This window comes from Triplophysa rosa, linkage group LG15 (assembly GCF_024868665.1).
Source record: "Triplophysa rosa linkage group LG15, Trosa_1v2, whole genome shotgun sequence".
NCBI lineage: Eukaryota > Metazoa > Chordata > Actinopteri > Cypriniformes > Nemacheilidae > Triplophysa > Triplophysa rosa.
In genome coordinates, this window is record NC_079904.1 from 9,883,727 (window position 1) to 9,901,221 (window position 17,495).

The 17,495-nt window shown below is 39.1% G+C and overlaps 1 protein-coding gene across 1 annotated transcript; it reads right to left on the bottom strand.

Moving 5' to 3' along the window:
- Positions 1 to 7,555: 7,555 nt before the first annotated feature.
- On the bottom strand, positions 7,556 to 14,494 carry gpr176 (G protein-coupled receptor 176). Its single transcript, XM_057353085.1, has 3 exons — positions 13,487 to 14,494; positions 10,407 to 10,662; positions 7,556 to 9,062 (listed from the first exon to the last, which is right to left on the bottom strand). The coding sequence occupies exons 1-3, from the start codon at positions 13,719 to 13,721 to the stop codon at positions 7,907 to 7,909; spliced, it is 1,647 nt and encodes a 548-aa protein (XP_057209068.1). The 5' UTR covers positions 13,722 to 14,494; the 3' UTR covers positions 7,556 to 7,906.
- Positions 14,495 to 17,495: the final 3,001 nt, after the last annotated feature.

Below are 17,495 nucleotides of genomic sequence, written 5' to 3' on the forward strand. Positions count from 1 at the left end.
ACATACAACACAAACCAGGGTCATCCATTTACCCTGGATAATAGTGTTTACCTAACATTCATGACTGGTTGAAGAGCCATTAGGGAGATGGTAATTTTTCAGAACACTATAATCACAAGAATAATAGTGCTGTATTTCTGGCAACAGACTCACTTCACTATAGTATAGTCTTCATTCTCTCCTGCTTCTATCTTTAAATTGGAAGTTTACAAGTACATTTTCACTCGGTGGAAATATGCAGATGATATACCATCCACTCTTTGAGGAGATGGGCTTTGGTTTTCATGTGTCTCTCACCACAGAAGTGAATTATGAGGACGAGGACCAGTAGTTGAGCATGCACAGACGGCACATATGGCTCGAGTTCCCAGACAGGATGAGAGCAAATCGATTATATGCTTTAAGTTTGTGCAGTTATAGGTATATACTTTATTAGTACTGCATACTAAACCAATTTCTTAGCATAATACTGGATCTTCATTTTATATGCTTGTTTGATAAGAGCTCCCTGTTTGTCCCAGGGGGGCTGCACATAGTCAGAAACAAACGTACAGTATAGTACAATTCAATGTAAGTCGCTTAGGATAAAAGCGTCTGCAAAATGCATAGATGTAAATGTTTGTCAGTGCAGTGGTGTCTTTGGATCCAGATACTTGCGATGTGATGATGACACTGCTTGCTGTTCCCTTTCAGGGAGAGCGGATTCATCATGTAGAAGGATACTGGTGGGTTGTCAGAATTCAGATGGGCTTCATTGACTCAATGGGAAGCGCTTGTCCAGGTGTCTGCAGCCGAGAGTTTGCATCAGATGTGGAAAATTTAGCATCTGAATCCTCTTGAAAAGAGCTAATATCCTCAGGACTGGGCCACAGCTGGTCAGTGTGCTATTCATAACATTGTAGACAGCTGCCAAAGTCTGTCGTGATTCTGGCTCGTCGTGTCATGTCTGTCTTGATCTTGTGTTAGAATCACGGCAGGATCCCTTGTTATGTGTGGAGAGAGTCATTTTGACCCTGTCGGCCTTCGATACTCTCTCCGGTCTTTGTCTGTGTTCCCGCCCTTTTGTATCTCTCGTTATTGGTTGTTTATTAGTTCATGCCCCACACCTGTTCCCCTTTGATTTGTCCCTCTATTTAATGCCCCTGTGTTCTCTTGTCTGGTGTTGGATCATTGTACTGTTATGTTGCGTGTGGGTGAGTTTTTGTCTTGTTAGTCTAGTTTGAAGTAGTCCTTTGTGATGTGTTATTAGTTTAGTCTTGTCAGTTTAGTTAATCTTGTTCTTGTTTCTGTTTTGTTATGTTTACCCCCACGTGGGTCTTTGTTTTGAGTTTGGTGTATTATTTATTAAAAGTCCTGTTAACCCCTTACCCGCTGTCTGCACTTGGGTCCTCTGTCCTTGTCTCCGTGTCCTCACCATCCACGTTCATGACAGAATGATCCGACCAACGTCGGACCCAGCAGACAGAGGGATCTCAGCGGGAGGGGACAATGCCACCGGACTCCCTTCCAGGGTTGAATCCGCCGGACTCCCTTGGAGGGTAGAGGCCGCCGGGCTCCAGTCCAGAGTCGGGACCGCCGGACTCCCTTCCGGGGTCGAGACTGCCGGAACCCCGTCCAGGATCGAGACCGCCGGGCTCCCTTCCAGGGTTGAGGTCGTCGGATTCCCCTCCAGGGTTGAGGCCGCCGGTGTCCTGTTCCCGCTGCAGATCCCTGCCAGCCTCCCAGCTGGTGCCCAGGCCTGTCGAGTCGACTGTTTTTTGTGTGTTTGTCCTTGTTTGCTGCCCAGCTGCCAGAGAGCGCTGCCCAGCCGTCGGAGATGCTGCCCAGCTGCCAGAGAGCGCTGCCCAGCCGCCGACATCCTGTCCTGTCGACATCCAGGCCTGCCCAGCCGGGGATAGCTGGTCTCCCAGCCGGCCTTCCAGCCGGCGCCATGTCCTGTCCAGCCGGCCTTCCAGCCGGCGCCATGTACAGTCGAGCCGGCCGTCGAGCCGGTGTCATGTCCTGTCCAGCCGGCCTTCCAGCCGGCACCATGTACCGTCTAGCCGGCCATCCAGCCGGCGCCATGTACTGTCCAGCCGGCCATCTAGCCGGCACCATGTACTGTCCAGCCTGCCATCCAGCCGGCGCTATGTACTGTCCAGCCGGCATTCCAGCCGGCCCATGTCAGTGTTTGGTTTTTTATGTATCATGTTTTTGTCATGTCTTGTATTATGGTTTTTGTCATTGTCTTGTCTTGTTTGTGCCTTTTGGAGCGTCAGGATATCGCTCCTTAAGGCGGGGGTTCTGTCGTGATTCTGGCTCGTCGTGTCATGTCTTTCTTGATCTTGTGTTAGAATCACGGCAGGATCCCTTGTTATGTGTGGAGAGAGTCATTTTGACCCTGTCGGCCTTCGATACTCTCTCCGGTCTTTGTCTGTGTTCCCGCCCTTTTGTATCTCTCGTTATTGGTTGTTTATTAGTTCATGCCCCACACCTGTTCCCCTTTGATTTGTCCCTCTATTTAATGCCCCTGTGTTCTCTTGTCTGGTGTTGGATCATTGTACTGTTATGTTGCGTGCAGTGGTGTAAAGTATTGGAGTAAATGTACTTAGTTACTTTACTTAAGTATCTTTTTGGCTACTTTGTAGTTGTACTGAGTATTAAAGATATTAGCAACTTTTACTCTCTACTTAACTACATTTTTGAACAAGTATATGTACTCTTTACTCCACTACATTTGTAATGACTAATGCAATTACACATTACATTTTGCATGCACCTATCTTATAATTAATATTGCCATTTACAGGGCAATGAAGGTACTACAATCTTGTGGATTTTGCCTAACTTACAAAAACTTGTCAACATGGCTTCTTTATATGAATATGAGTGCAGTATCAGGTAGATGTCAATCGCTGGCGGTTTACACACGGTTAGCCCTTACCCGCTATTTCTACAGTAATATATTGGCAACACTGTTGCCAGCTAGTTACTGTAGGTCACACATCTACAAAAGCTCTTATTTTTAAAACTAACTCTTCCTAAATGTGCTCTAAACATGTTTGCTCAAAATTTGACCATGTGGTGGGACTATTGCCATGAAGTGATGTAAACCAGTAAAGAGAATGTATAGTATTTCAATTTTCAAAAGTGCTCTCACACTACAGTATATAGACAAAATATTAACCTATAGAATGAGTCGGACACAGAGAAATGAACAATCACATATGAATCTCAACAATGGTGACAATCAACTGAACAGCTTCATGCTGCAATGCATGCTGGGTACATAGTACAAAACTCATTCATGATTGTTTGTCACCATTGATGAGGTTTGTATGTCAAGTGTCTAACTGTGTCTCAATTGCAAAGAAAGATTTTCTGACAGAGATCTTTCCATTATAACATGTGATCACTTTACCAAACATATCTAATAAATCTTAAATGCTATATTATTATTATTTAATGATTGAATTCTTTCAGATGTATCTTCAGTTACTAAGCAAACATAAAGTTGCGGTTCCTGTAAAGTCCCTTTCAGTGTTATTGTATAAGTGTACATTTTAAAGCTACAAGAAAGTCAAAGAGTCCAACCAAAGCAAACACTGATCGCCATAATGGTGACTTAAAACATAATTGAACCACTATGAACTAGAGTTAAATCTCAATGGGCTGGTTTCCCGGACGGGGTTTTAGCCTAATCCCAGACTACTTTAAAAATGAGTGGCATCTTGATCGAAAACAACTTGCACTTGCATATCTTAAAATATATCAGTGCGATTGTTTTGTCTCAAGATGCACACTGTAATGTTTGTTTGTAAAGCATGTTTTTAAAAACGCCTTAAATATCCTAATTTAACTAAGGCCTAGTCCTGGTTTAGGCTAAGCCCTGTCCGGGAAACCGCCCCAAAAAGATCTTACAGAGATGACAGAAATAAAGTGAAAGTGTTGTCTGTAATATGTGAAGATGTTATTGATGTTTGTGTTTAATTCTCCTCTGGTGAAATCTTGACAGATTTATTGTGTTCATCTGTTATTTACACGTGTTCATCTAAGACTGTGTGACTTAAGTGCGTTAATAGATTCTTTATAATGAATCTTCAAACAGCCATTGCAGTAGTTTACTGTAAAACACCTATAGTAACTATCAGGCAACAGTGTTGCCAATACAGTATATGACTGTAGAAATGGCAGGTAAGGGCTAACAGTGTATGTGAAATGAGGACATGACTGCAGCTGGCCATGAGGCCCAAACCAGCATGTCCAGTGCAAAAAGGCTTTGACTTTTTGATTTTACTTAACATTACTTTATTTATCCGTTATATTGAAGAGACCTTTTTGAAGGACTTTGGTTTACTTATGAGCACTTGAGCTTAAATGAGACTTGGGTGTTTGTAATGACGTAGGTTATGGTGTCGGCCATGATTTGTTGCATTTTGAGGTGTTCAGTCTTATTATGATTTAAGAAAATAAATGCGATTGCTCTCCTCACGAATCATCTGTTTCTAGTTTTTCACTGACGTGTGTCTCTTAAGTGTTGAGGACTATAGTGCTGCTTTGAGCCTACATTCAGTATGAGTAAAATACTCAAGTACTGTTAAAATCAGATACTCGAAGACTTTTACTGAAGTCGTTTTGGAATTGGTGACTTGTAACTTGTAATGGAGTCATTTTCACTGCACGGTATCTGTACTTTTACTTAAGTATGGTTTTCAGGTACTCTTTACACCTCTGGTTGCGTGTGGGTGAGTTTTTGTCTTGTTAGTCTAGTTTGAAGTAGTCCTTTGTGATGTGTTATTAGTTTAGTCTTGTCAGTTTAGTTAATCTTGTTCTTGTTTCTGTTTTGTTATGTTTACCCCCACGTGGGTCTTTGTTTTGAGTTTGGTGTATTATTTATTAAAAGTCCTGTTAACCCCTTACCCGCTGTCTGCACTTGGGTCCTCTGTCCTTGTCTCCGTGTCCTCACCATCCACGTTCATGACAAAGTCATTCTTATACAAAAAATATATGGTTGACAGCAGTGAGCTTTGGACTTTGATATGCTTGGTTGATTAAAGCAACCAGCCATGCATTATGGAAGGGATTTTCATAAGCATATAAATATAAACTACTTTGCATAAACTGGTTTGCTATAATCGGGTATTAGTAACCAGTCCATGAACAACATAAATACAAAAGCATTTCCACAGGTATAAACTATAACCTTGTAATTTTAGAACATACATTGAATAAGATTTTGAGTGTTTGTATATGAAACTGTTGTATGCACAAATAGAAGCACAAATTATACCCCAGAATATACCAAAGGTTCACCAGCCTCTTGAGGAGATGCTCAGGTTTTACATCAGGTTGAAATCAGAGACAATGTTATTCAAGATGGTTAATGAAACCCTTTGGCTGAATGCAACAAAAAGCCAGAAACATCTCTTCCAATCAAGTCGGCTTTTATGCATGTCGGGGGCTTTAAATCAACTGGGTTGTCTGTTGCTAGGCAACCCCTCTAATCAAATAAACCTGTGCCTCCAGTTTTGAGAGATTTAGTTGAGCTAAAACTTGAGAGTGGACCCCTGCTTTTATAAGACAACTGACTAATGTTTAGAAAATGCTAAAAAAAAAAAAAAGGAGGAAGTAAATGTTAAAAGTACCAATTAAATGCAGGAAAGTCACTTTCCACATAACATTCAAAAAAATGTTGCTTGACCTTTTTGTATATTCACGCACAAAGCACTGTCAAGCCGTAATTGCACAAACCGGCTGTGGTGTAGAGAACTAGAGATCCCTTTCCAGCGGTTTAAATTCACTGACCATAACAAAGAATTTACATTTGTCACAAGTGACACAAGGGGCATCAAAACAGGTTAATACCGCAAATGTAAGGAGGCAATGTGGAAATGTCATTACTTGACTATGGTATGTCTTACAAATTTGTTTTTATAATTAAAAGCATATTTTTTTCTGTTAAAACAGATGGATGAGGGAGGTTGGAAAACACATTAAACAAAAAGGAAGTATTTCAAAATCCATCAAGACATTAGATTTTATGAAACTAAAACTGGTATATGGGAAAAACACTATTTAGTAACAACTGACTTTTCTTCTTCAGCTGCAGTCACATGCAAGAGCTTAATCTTTGGCTTTACACTCGACAGAAAAACAATGTTTTTTTTATGTAAGCATTTAGTGAGGACAGACATACTTATATACTCAATTTAGAAAATACGTCACTCACAAGATTTAATGAACCAATTTCACTAAATAGTTTTGGAATCCCTTACAAAAAAAAGATGTTGATTCAAGACGTGCTATATACGTCTTTTACAAATGAAAAAGTATACTTTCAGTCTACTTTTATTTTTCTCATAATGTATGTACTTCATAGAAAAATGCAGTTGTAAACTAATTTGTGTACTCAAAGTTTGCTACTCTTCCATTTAAAGTAGGATAATACTTACAATAGGACCATTGTGTAATTTTAGTGGAATCTAACATCTCACTCCACCCCTCCTTTTCGAAGCACTATGTAGGCTGAGTATTCTTATTTTTGGAAGGTATATTGTTATAAATAATGTTTTGTCATTAATAATATGTCATTAAATCCATATTGATTTACTGTACGTACACTGGGCAGATATAACTTAATCTTCCAAATAACTTGTAAATGTATAAGAGACCAGTAAAATATGTATAAATAAACTGAGAAAGTACTAGGTTTTTCAAGAAAGTACATAATGAAAACTTAGTAGTATAAAGAAATATTAAAACAATAAAACCCTAACAAATCAAAATCCTGTTAGCTACAACATTTAACACCTACTCTTCAAATGACCTCAATGCTCCCTGACAAGAGAGCTGTAGACTTCTGCCAACATCAGTATCTCAAAGACAACTGACCAAATGATTAAACTGAAATAGGGCTTTCAAATAGATGTTAAATGATAAATGCATCCTGTTTCCCAACATACCAGATCCTCATTTGCAAATCTTAAGATTTAGCAGCTGTGATGTTTCTGATGGGGATACAATCTAATCATCACAGATTAGTGAGAATATGATCAAAGCTCACCCATTACACTTCCATTAGAATAACAGTCTTTCACAAACTTCTAACCTGAGGTCATTCTTAACAGTGAGTAAACATCATCTTGTCCCATGTTCACTGTTCATTCTTTACCCTGGGTTTAATCCATTAATCCATGGTATTCATGTCAGTTTCCCACTGTATATTTGTAAACTCTGGGTTAATGTTCACATTTGTATATTTGTGGGTCAAAAAGATTGATCGGATTAATACTGTGATGCACGCAACGTAATAACTGCTTGTGAATCTGTGGTAATGTTGCCATTTAAGAACGCTCTGGCTGTTTTGTGCACCGTGCAAATACAAACAGCCTTTTTCACTCTCCAGTTAAGATGTCAAGATTTAAAGCCTTTTATACTTCTGTGCAAACAGATAAATCAAGACTTCATCCTTACTGACACATATAGTTTTTTTCAAAAAGCGTTATATTCTTTCATTACACAAATATTGTCCATTACACTACTGACAGGAAATTGAATATTTAAAGTGCATCATTTATTCAACCCACATACTACCTTTATATATATAAAAAAAACTGCTAAAAACACATTCAACACAGCATGAACGTGGGATTCATTTTATTCACCATTGCGATATTAAATGTTATAATTCATGCCTACTGTATGGTTGTTTCTAGCATTTCCTGTGAAGGGCTAATAATCTGTCAGTTTAGTTGTTTGGCAGTCTATTAATAAACCCAAACAGATGAAAGCAAGAAAAAATCCTACTGTTTCTCTGTACCCAAAAATACTAAAAATGATCTCTTCAAATATAAAGCAGAGACTGTGTTTCTTCACGGCTTGTCACGTCCAAAATTTGGTCCAAAAAAAATGTTCAATCATGTACTTTTCATGCGTCTACATTAGGAAAGGTACTAACTTTATTGTTTCTACTAATGCGTCTTTCAGGTCTCACTCTGGGCTGCTTGGTCTGGATCAGCTCCTCCGGTGTATTCCCCAATGGAGGCAGTAATCTTTTCTTACTGTTCCTGGTTTCAGGCAGCCATTGTGGAGGCAGCTCAAACGGGCCAAAACCAAACTGGGTCGTATCGTCCGGGTCTGTGGGCGTCGCAGGGGCGACTTGGGAAGAGGAGTAGGCACAAGACTGAACAGGGGAATGTTTTGGTAACGTCAAACCCTCCTCTCGAACCCCATCCACGGACTGTTGTTTACGTAACTCTCCCGGCACCCCTCCTGCCCTGCCGGTTGCGCTCTGTACTTCATCTTTGGGCTGAAAGTTGGCCACTGAGGAAATTTCATTCTCATCTTCTTCGTCCTCATTCGGCCTGAAGATCTGCTGTTGGCCGATGTTGAACATCTCCAGTAGCTGACTACCTGAGCGAGCCACGGTCTCACCCCCCAGCGCCCCGACTTCTCCCAGACCCCCGGAGCTGACCATGTTCCTTCGGCTATAGCGACGGTGGAGGCGTGCCAGCATGTCGAGAAGAGAGCGGCGCACCGAGCGGTTTACAGTGAGGAGAAACAGTGGGTTGGTAAGGAGAGAGACCTTTGGCAGCCACAGAGCAGTTAACTGTAACCAAGATGAGGTTTTTGCGGCCCCCAGAACTGCACGATATACCACCAGGGCAGCGTAGGGGGCACTACAGAGCACAAATACAAGCACGATGGACAACAGAGTGACGTGGAGTTCAGCCTCACGCTGAGACACATACGGGATAGAAATGCTGTTTTGAGGGGTCCGCAACGCAGCTATGATAACTTTCTTCTTCTGGCTGGTGCTCAGTGCGCGTCGTATTAAGACCATGGCTATAAACACCACTGCTAGTGGTAAAATAAGTGTGGTGATGTTGTAAGTGACCATGTAAACCAGATGTCCCAGCGACTGGCTGTCGGAGCAAGAAGAGGTGGCATAGATATCAGCCACGTTGCTGATGGCAAATACAGGGACACTGGCAACTACTGCATGCGCCCAGATGTAGAGGACCAGATTCATGGATTTGGCATTTGATATCTTTCTCTCCAGCGGATATAAAGCAGAGTAGTACCTGGAATTTGATGAGAGGGAAAGTAATGTTAGTATGTTCATTCAGATTCAGCTTTGTTTACATTTCCATAAGAAAGAAAAATCACATGAGGTCTCTTTAATAGAAACTTGATTAAATGCCTAAAAAAGATTAAATGGAGAGCAAATGGAAACCTTTGCCTAAGTTTCTCAGATATTTCATTTGAGAAAAAGACCCAAAATCTTACAAATGTCTCCATTAGAGTTTCAGATAAGATTTTAGTAATGTCACATACATTGAACTCAGATTTGCATTTGTCATCAACACTTCCCCAAATTCAGATATTTTACTACAGTACAATCTACATTTATTTTATAGGCCCATAGTCTTAATTATTTTATAAATTATTAAAAAATGATATTCATTCATATATTCATAAATATTTTAATTAATTAATTTATCATTTTTATTAATTCTTTTTTTATTCAAATGACTGATTAAAAATGTCTTTATTTTAACAATAGTTTTAATTATTTTTCATTATTTTATTTTTGTAAAAAATATATTAAAAATATGTATTTGTTTTTTTATTTCTTCTGAGGACAAAGTTGATACTTTAAATTTTTATTAATTGTTTTTCATTATTTATTTGTTTTACAATATTTTATTTGTTTCTATTTTTATTTCTTCTGAGCAATTTTAGGAGAAACATCTGAGACAAAGTTGACTTGAAATGAAACACAACAGAGAACTCAACCTCTGAGCAATAAAAACTTCCTCCGGGTTTTGGTCACTTACATAACCTCGATGTCTTCTTAAAAGCAAATCTTTTATAGCAAAAAGGTATCTTTCTCTGTATATAAAAACAAACAAACAAATATATAAAAAATTAATAACTTCAGAAAAGAAAGATTGAAAAATGGTTATCAAAATAACACTGTGAGATATGGCTATCATGTTAATGGAGCATGGTAATGTTCCATTGTATGTGACATGAATATCATCATGTTAATATTCTTTGTACATGTGATGCAATGTGTGCCGGTAGAGTGTGTCTGCATGTGTTCTTCAAGTGAACATTTTTGATGGCAAGAACGGCTTCTGTGCAAAGCAAGATAAATTATTCAATGAATTGATAAAGGGTTCTGCCAGCGTATGTTGCTATGGAAGCAGTAGCTTGCGAAACAGCGGGTGCCCAGGGGTTGAGTAGAACTGTGGTTCTGAACAGCACGCTAAGAGGTTTTTCCCCATTTTTTGAAGCGATCAGTAACTGCCTAATTCTGTTATTGTTTGTCTGAGACTGCTAATTGTTTGATTGAGGTCAATTTGAAACGTTGCCCCATTAGCATTGAGCAAAAGATGAATTCGTTAGAAAGATCTGCTTACCTGTCCAGGGCGATGACAGCGAAGTTCAGCACAGTGACCGAGCAGAAAAGCCTGTGTAGGAATTTTACAGCTTTGCAGAGTAGGAGCGTGTGGACCCACAGACAGCACAGGGGGCTCATGGCACTCACAGCTATGTCGAAGGGGATGCACACCAACCCAGCACATATGCCAGAGCAGGCCAGGTTTTTGATGAAGAGGTTTGTGACAGACTTGAAAACGTTGGTGTAACAGGTGCACCATAGCACTGCAGCATTGCCTGTGGGTGAGGAGAGAAAGAGATAAGGTTAAAGATTCGCCAGCATGGGTCAAGCAACAAAAGGGACACTAATGAATTCATTTAAGAATGGGACGGCCATGAATAGCCTCCATCTTAGTTCCCATGGCAATGGATACCTGAGGGTTGCAAGCTAATGTGAGGGGGGAAACACACAAGTCACATTCTCTTTGACTTCTAAATGGCACAACAGCATCAATCTCATGTTATTCTGAAAGACAAACAAGCCTTTACACCTCTTAAGAAATCACAACCTCCAACAGAGAGCTGAAGTCATAAAGACACATCTGTGAGAAATTAAGTTCTGCAAAAAAATAGAGAGAATTAATGTCTTCTCTAGTTGTATTAAGTGTTTCTGGCCCTTGTAAACAGATTTTTGTGATGTTTTAAATAAAAGTGTCCAAAGTGTTGGTGTAAAAATGACCATTAATATTGATTTGTTTAAACATGAATATGAACTTGTTTTCCTGTATTCAAGATCTGCAAAAATGGCATCTTTTTTTGTTATTTTGACCATTTCAGTTTTCTAATTCTTTTATTTGCTAATAGAAAAACGATTGTTTTCATTTGGAATTTTGGAGAAATGTTGTCAGTAGTTCTCAGAATAGAACAAAAATCGTGTTATATAAACACACATAAATAGTCATGCATATCCATTTATTTGAAATAGTTTCTAATATCACTGTGTGGCTTTTTATTTTCGCTCTGTGATCAATTTAAGAAACAGATGTCCAGGCTTGCAGCACTTATAGCTGATGGTTCAGTTGTGATTGAGCTGTTTGTCTGAATGATCTGTCTCAGTGTGAGAGCACAGTGAGACGCAGTAACTGAAAAACTCCATTTCGTTTAAATGTGAAACCCTTCTTGGCTACTTCACAGTCACATCACATCCTTAAGCACTTGGCATGATGTTTTATAATGATCTATGTCCGATAAAGGCTGTCCAAGTGTATGTCAGTTCAGTATGCCACTGCTGGCGGCTATAACCACTCTCATTGCTAAGTGTTTCAAAAGCATCACTACAGGTAGCTGACATTCCTCATACTAGATAAATCGCTAAAGATCTTGCAAAACCATTTTGCATGTAGCCAACCAAAAAGGACTCCTACTTTCCAAGTAGAAATCTACTAAATTATTTGCATTAAAGAATTTGCTTTGCAAGGATATCATGGAATTCACATGGCCTGAGCTGAAATGGAATTTGAGACGTTTCTCTCCCTAGACGTTGATGTGAACAGAGCACTTAGGGGATAGGTGCTCTCCAGCCAGCACGTTATTATACCTGACACGCTTTCGGGAGGTGCGTCTGGCTTTCATCTTTTCCCATTACCATGCACATGAAATAGCAAAGCACAGAAACATCCATCTGTTGCTGGCTTTGTGTTATTACCCCAGTGGCATCGGAGTGCACGCTTACAGTGTTGGACAATTGTCCAGTTGTTCACATAGGTCTCCAGTATTTTTGTGGCTAACATTTAGACATTAAAGGGGTTCCATTAGTGGATCGCCCAAGTCTTTTAACCTGTTTGGATATTGAAAAGGGGAACAGCCAATGGAACCTGTTCGCTTCAAAGGTGTTAAAGAGATTTGTATTGAACTGTATTGTAGCGGCTGTTCATGTCTGCCATCTCCAAACAACAATTTAGATGAATCTTCTAACTATCATAAGTAAAGAATGTAGCAAATATCTTATGTTTTTATATGTGAAAAGTTATGTGTATGTGGGTAGTTAATACATTTCTTCATGATGCATGTCATACCACTGGATATGTCCACGTCCCAAAAATATGTAATATCTAAATACATGCATTTGAATGTGTTTCAATAGTCTACTGAGCCTTGATCCAAAGCGGTGGCCGGACATCAGATTCCCAGTATTTATTCCAAGGTTTCCGTTGGCTTATCGGTCATGTGGTGGCTCCTTTGTTTGAGTCTTGAAACTTGCCTCATACTTCAGAATTAGTTCAGAGAAATCACTAAATCTACTAAAATCAATACATAAATCTTAACCTCGTTTGTTTCTCAACAATGAATTTATCGCTTTTAAACTAGCCAATATTCTATTTCTATTCATTCACTTTTTATTGATTGGTGTGCTTTGAATACATTGTGTTTGAGGAGATACAATTATGGGTCGTCATCTACAGTTCTAGCTATATACCAAGGGAAAGAAAAGTGTTTTTACCCCAGGCATCACTGTTTAGAGTGATGAGCTGTCAGGCCCTAAAGACATTCTTTAAGAACATGTCATATGGATTGAGCGAACACGTCTCTGTGATCAGTTATCACCAGTAAACATGAATGTCCTGGCAACACATAGTGATTTGGTTCGGGGTGTGATAATCATGGTGGTGCAATTTGAAAGAATTAGTACTGTCATCCTGACACATTTTCTTGGAAGCATCATTGGGATGCACATCAATGCAATATGTGAAATTTGGATTTTTTTTTTTGTTTATACAGTGTCAAAAGCACATTCTTAAAACAATCTGAAATGACATCCCAAAAATGCGAAAACAACAGATTTATAGTCTTATATACTGAAAAGGGAAAAAATTTGCTGTACCATGACTAATTACAGCACCTGTGCATAAATGAATTCTCAACAATTAACAGCCTTTGTTTACAATTTCTCATCTGTCTCTTAATCTGAGCATGCACACTGTGACATCTGGTAAAATGAGCAAACGTGTGATTTTGATCTCTTATTCACAATTAACGTTTAAGTCGTCATGCTTTGACATTTAGAAACACAATTAGCCTACATCAATACAATCCCCTTTATTTGTTTTGTATGTATACTTACCTAAAAGGGAGCCGATCAGAATGAAAACTTGAATGGTGATGGTGAAATGTCTGTATGCTCTCTCTTGCGCGTGGAGAATCTCCTCCAGTCGTTTCACCTCTTTATCTTGAGCATCACCCCACAGACCCACCGGGGACGATGCGTTTCGGAAACCCAGGTCCGAGACGTTAAAACGTGTGCTTCCGTTCTCCGAGAGAGAAACCCAGCTCTCCATGCTGTCCGCTTCCATCATCATTCATTTCTAAGGCACCGCTATGATTCTTCAGATCAGTGCTTGCGCGGCGTGCGCGTTAGTGGCGAATAGAGCGTTAAGATGTTGCGTCCATCATCATTTCTAACACACGCGTCTCCCGAGTTTTTCCCACTTACCCGTAATTACCGAAAGCGTGAAACGTTTGCATTTGAGCTCGAGAGAAAGCGCCAAGCGAAGATCTTTCCTGCGTATTGCATGTCCCAAATGTGAATGCTGCATATTTGCTTTGAAATCTGCATCGCGCTGTTTGTCTTGTCACTCACTAAATGGTGTACAAAATCGCGTAAAACACAAGGTGGTTTTCACAGCACAGGTCGCGTTGTGTAGGGCATGTCATTGATGCTGATGGAGCGATATGACAATGACGACTATGTTATTGAGAAACATTAGCATGTCGCGTAACCGAACTTCTTTACAGTGCTGCGAAATGTGTCAAATGATATGAAGCAATATTTAACATTTTGAGAGGAATCTGTCACTACAATGCGTATCTATATGCCAAACAAAGCATAGACAAGTGTTCGATAAACCACAGCGACTATATTACAGAGAAATGAACAACATACCCGTATGATACCATTTTCCGTCAATAGTTTTAGTCAGAATTGCTTGAATTCTGAGACAAAAATATTTTCCCGAGAAACTGATCCCACGTTTCGTGTCATGTCAGCCTGTGGCGACCCCATGCACCCCGCTGGGTTTTTAGTGACAATCGGGCTTCATTGAAAGTGATTCCAATGAAAGGTGGGCGCTCGAAATAAGACGTCACAGTGCCCGTCTCCGAGACGACCGTGAGAAATCGAACCAGTAACGTTAATCTGAAATGAGTAACGTTAGTTTATTTGGCGAGCTCGTGCTCTAAACACGCGTTTTGGATTGCACGATTTAATTCGAGTAAAAGGCGCGTGTCATAAGGCTATTATAAATCCCCTCACCTAAAACGCTATTCGCGCTAGCCATTAATATTAATGACAGTTAATGACATTTGTCGTAATTATGCGGTTCAAATTTATATCTATAGATTAGGCAAACGATTTATCCAAAGCGACTGACAATACATCAGCATGTTGCTTGCTTGGAATTCGAACCCATGACCTTTATGTTGCTACCGCAATACGCTACCAGTTGAGCTTCAGGAACATTTACATCCATAAAACATCCATAGATTATTGGGATTGTCTTTCCATTCTGTCAGAGTGCTTAACTTGCAAACCTTAATAACAGCAAAGGTACACATAGCAGACCTGTTTTCAATTAGTTCATGGTCTGCTTCTGTTTACTTGATGTTTTCTTGTGCTGCGTTCTTTGTGGCTGGAGGAGAATTTAGACATCCCATGAGGAATTTCGACAGATTGTATGAAGTATACAGCAGATTTTACTGTGCATACACTATACAAAAGCAAGGTTGTTCATTCAACTCATTCTAGCATTGTTTTCTTTAAAGCTTACACCCACACAAACAATTATACAGAAAGCTTTCTTTTGCACAAGCAGTAAATTATTACTGACTAATACAGTGACATATACATAAAAGCTCGTCCTATCCTGCAGCCTTAGCACTGTAATGTTTTTTTTAACACTGAAATTTTAATTTATGGACATCCAGTATTTAAAGTTATTTATGTTTGAATTTATATTAAACACAATTTTACACATACATGTGTAGACTGATAATATTTCAGCAATAAAGAGACCTACAAGAGAGTACAATGTGGTATCTGCAAAACAGTACATTTTAATAAGCATTCGTGTTTTATTTAATTAGCATTTTATATTGTATGAAAGCATTTGACTCTATTAATGTGTCTTGAACAATAGGAATTTTTGGCAAGGTTGTGTGTAATGTTTTTATTATTATTATTTTAGATATAATACTGCAGGTTTTATTTTTCAATATTTTTATATTTCATAGGTCAACATTATTCCCTATATACAGCAGTACTAAGAGAGTTCTCTCACTATAGCCTAATGCATTCTGACATGCATTGCCCAACAGGACCCGAATTTTTTCATTTGAAGACAGAGCTCTGTAGCTCACATAAAATATTATTTATAGTCCCTATGGAAGGAGCTTTCAACCAACCCTCGTCTGTTTTTCTTTTTCCTTTTCCACACAATAATGCTTTTTCCATTTTACAAGATATCCCTTGTTAATTGTGATGTGTATATTCAATAAACGGGGGATGGTTTATGACATCATTTTTGTGCTATTGAACATGTATTACGCGAATTTAACCATTACTGTAGATTGCATTGTCTGTTGTGTGTAAAGGTTTTGATGTATTATCATTGTTGTACACTAGGTGGCGTTTGAAGGCATATGTAAGATTTAGGCGAGAATGAGTTGAGTGTTTGACTGGGGAAGCTTGTGCATTTTGGACCAAGACTAGCATTACAGGTTATTATTGGCTTAATAACTTGTAAAAGACTAAAACTAACCATGTAAGACCTTATACAACCCGAATTCCAGAAATGTTGGGACCTTTTTTAAATTTGAATAAAATGAAAACTAAAAGACTTTCAAATCACACGAGCCAATGTTTTATTTACAATAGAACATAACAAATGTTAAAACTGAGAAATTTATAAATTGTATGCACAAAATGAGCTCATTTCAAAATGGATGAATCCAAGAAGTTGGCACAGGGGCATGTTTACCATGGTGTAGCATCTTCTCTTCTTTTAAAAACAGTTTGTAGACATCTGGGCAACGAGGTTATGAGTTTCTGTAGTTTTGGTGCTGGAATTTGGGTCCTATTCTTGCCTGATATAGGTTTCCAGCTGCTGAAGAGTTCGTGGACTTATTTTTCGCTTAATGATGCGCCTAATGTTCTCTATAGGTGAAAGATATGGATTGCAGGCAGGCCAATTCAGCACCCGGACTCTTCTACTACGAAGCGATGCTAGCTGCAGTATGTGGTTATGAATTGTCCTGCTGAAATACACAAGGCCTTCCCTGAAATAGACAACGTCTAACACCTTTATATACCTTTAAGCATTCATAGTGCCTTCCAAAACATGCAAGCTGCACTTATGCACGCCCATACCATCAGAGATGCTGGCTTTTGAACCGAACACTGATAACACACTGGAAGGTCTCCCTTCTCTTTAGCCTGGAGGACACAGCATCCGTGATTTCCAACAAGAATGTCAAATTTGGACTAGTCTATGTCTGACCATAAAACACTTTCCCGCTTTGAAACAGTCCATTTTAAATGATCTTTGGCCCACAGGACGCAAGGCGCTTCTGGATCATGTTCACATATGGCTTCCTTTTTGCATGATATAGCTTTAGTTGGCATCTGCAGAGCACAGCAGAGGTGTTTACCAGGGGCGTATCTAGGATATAAAACCATCAGGAGCTGAGCCTAAAACATTAGGGGCTAATGTAGGGAATTTGGATTAGGTTGTAAGGGGTATTTCTTCAAGGAAAATATGCTTTGCATGAACTTTTTTATGCAATATAGTTCATTAGCAAACACAAAATAATCACATAAATTTAAAATTTGTCTTCTCAAGGAAAATATGCTTTGCATGAACACATTTATGCAATATATTATCAAACACAAAATAATCATATGCAACTTTATACATCTGACCCATTATCTATGTATAGTTACTTGTGTCTATTTCATTCTCTTGTGGACTTTTCAAAGTTCTTTATGATTCTTTCATCCATGTATTTTTCCTGTTCATTTTTTTGATGGTGGAATCATCAGAGAGTATCTTCGAGAGTTGACTTGAGCAAAAAAAGCA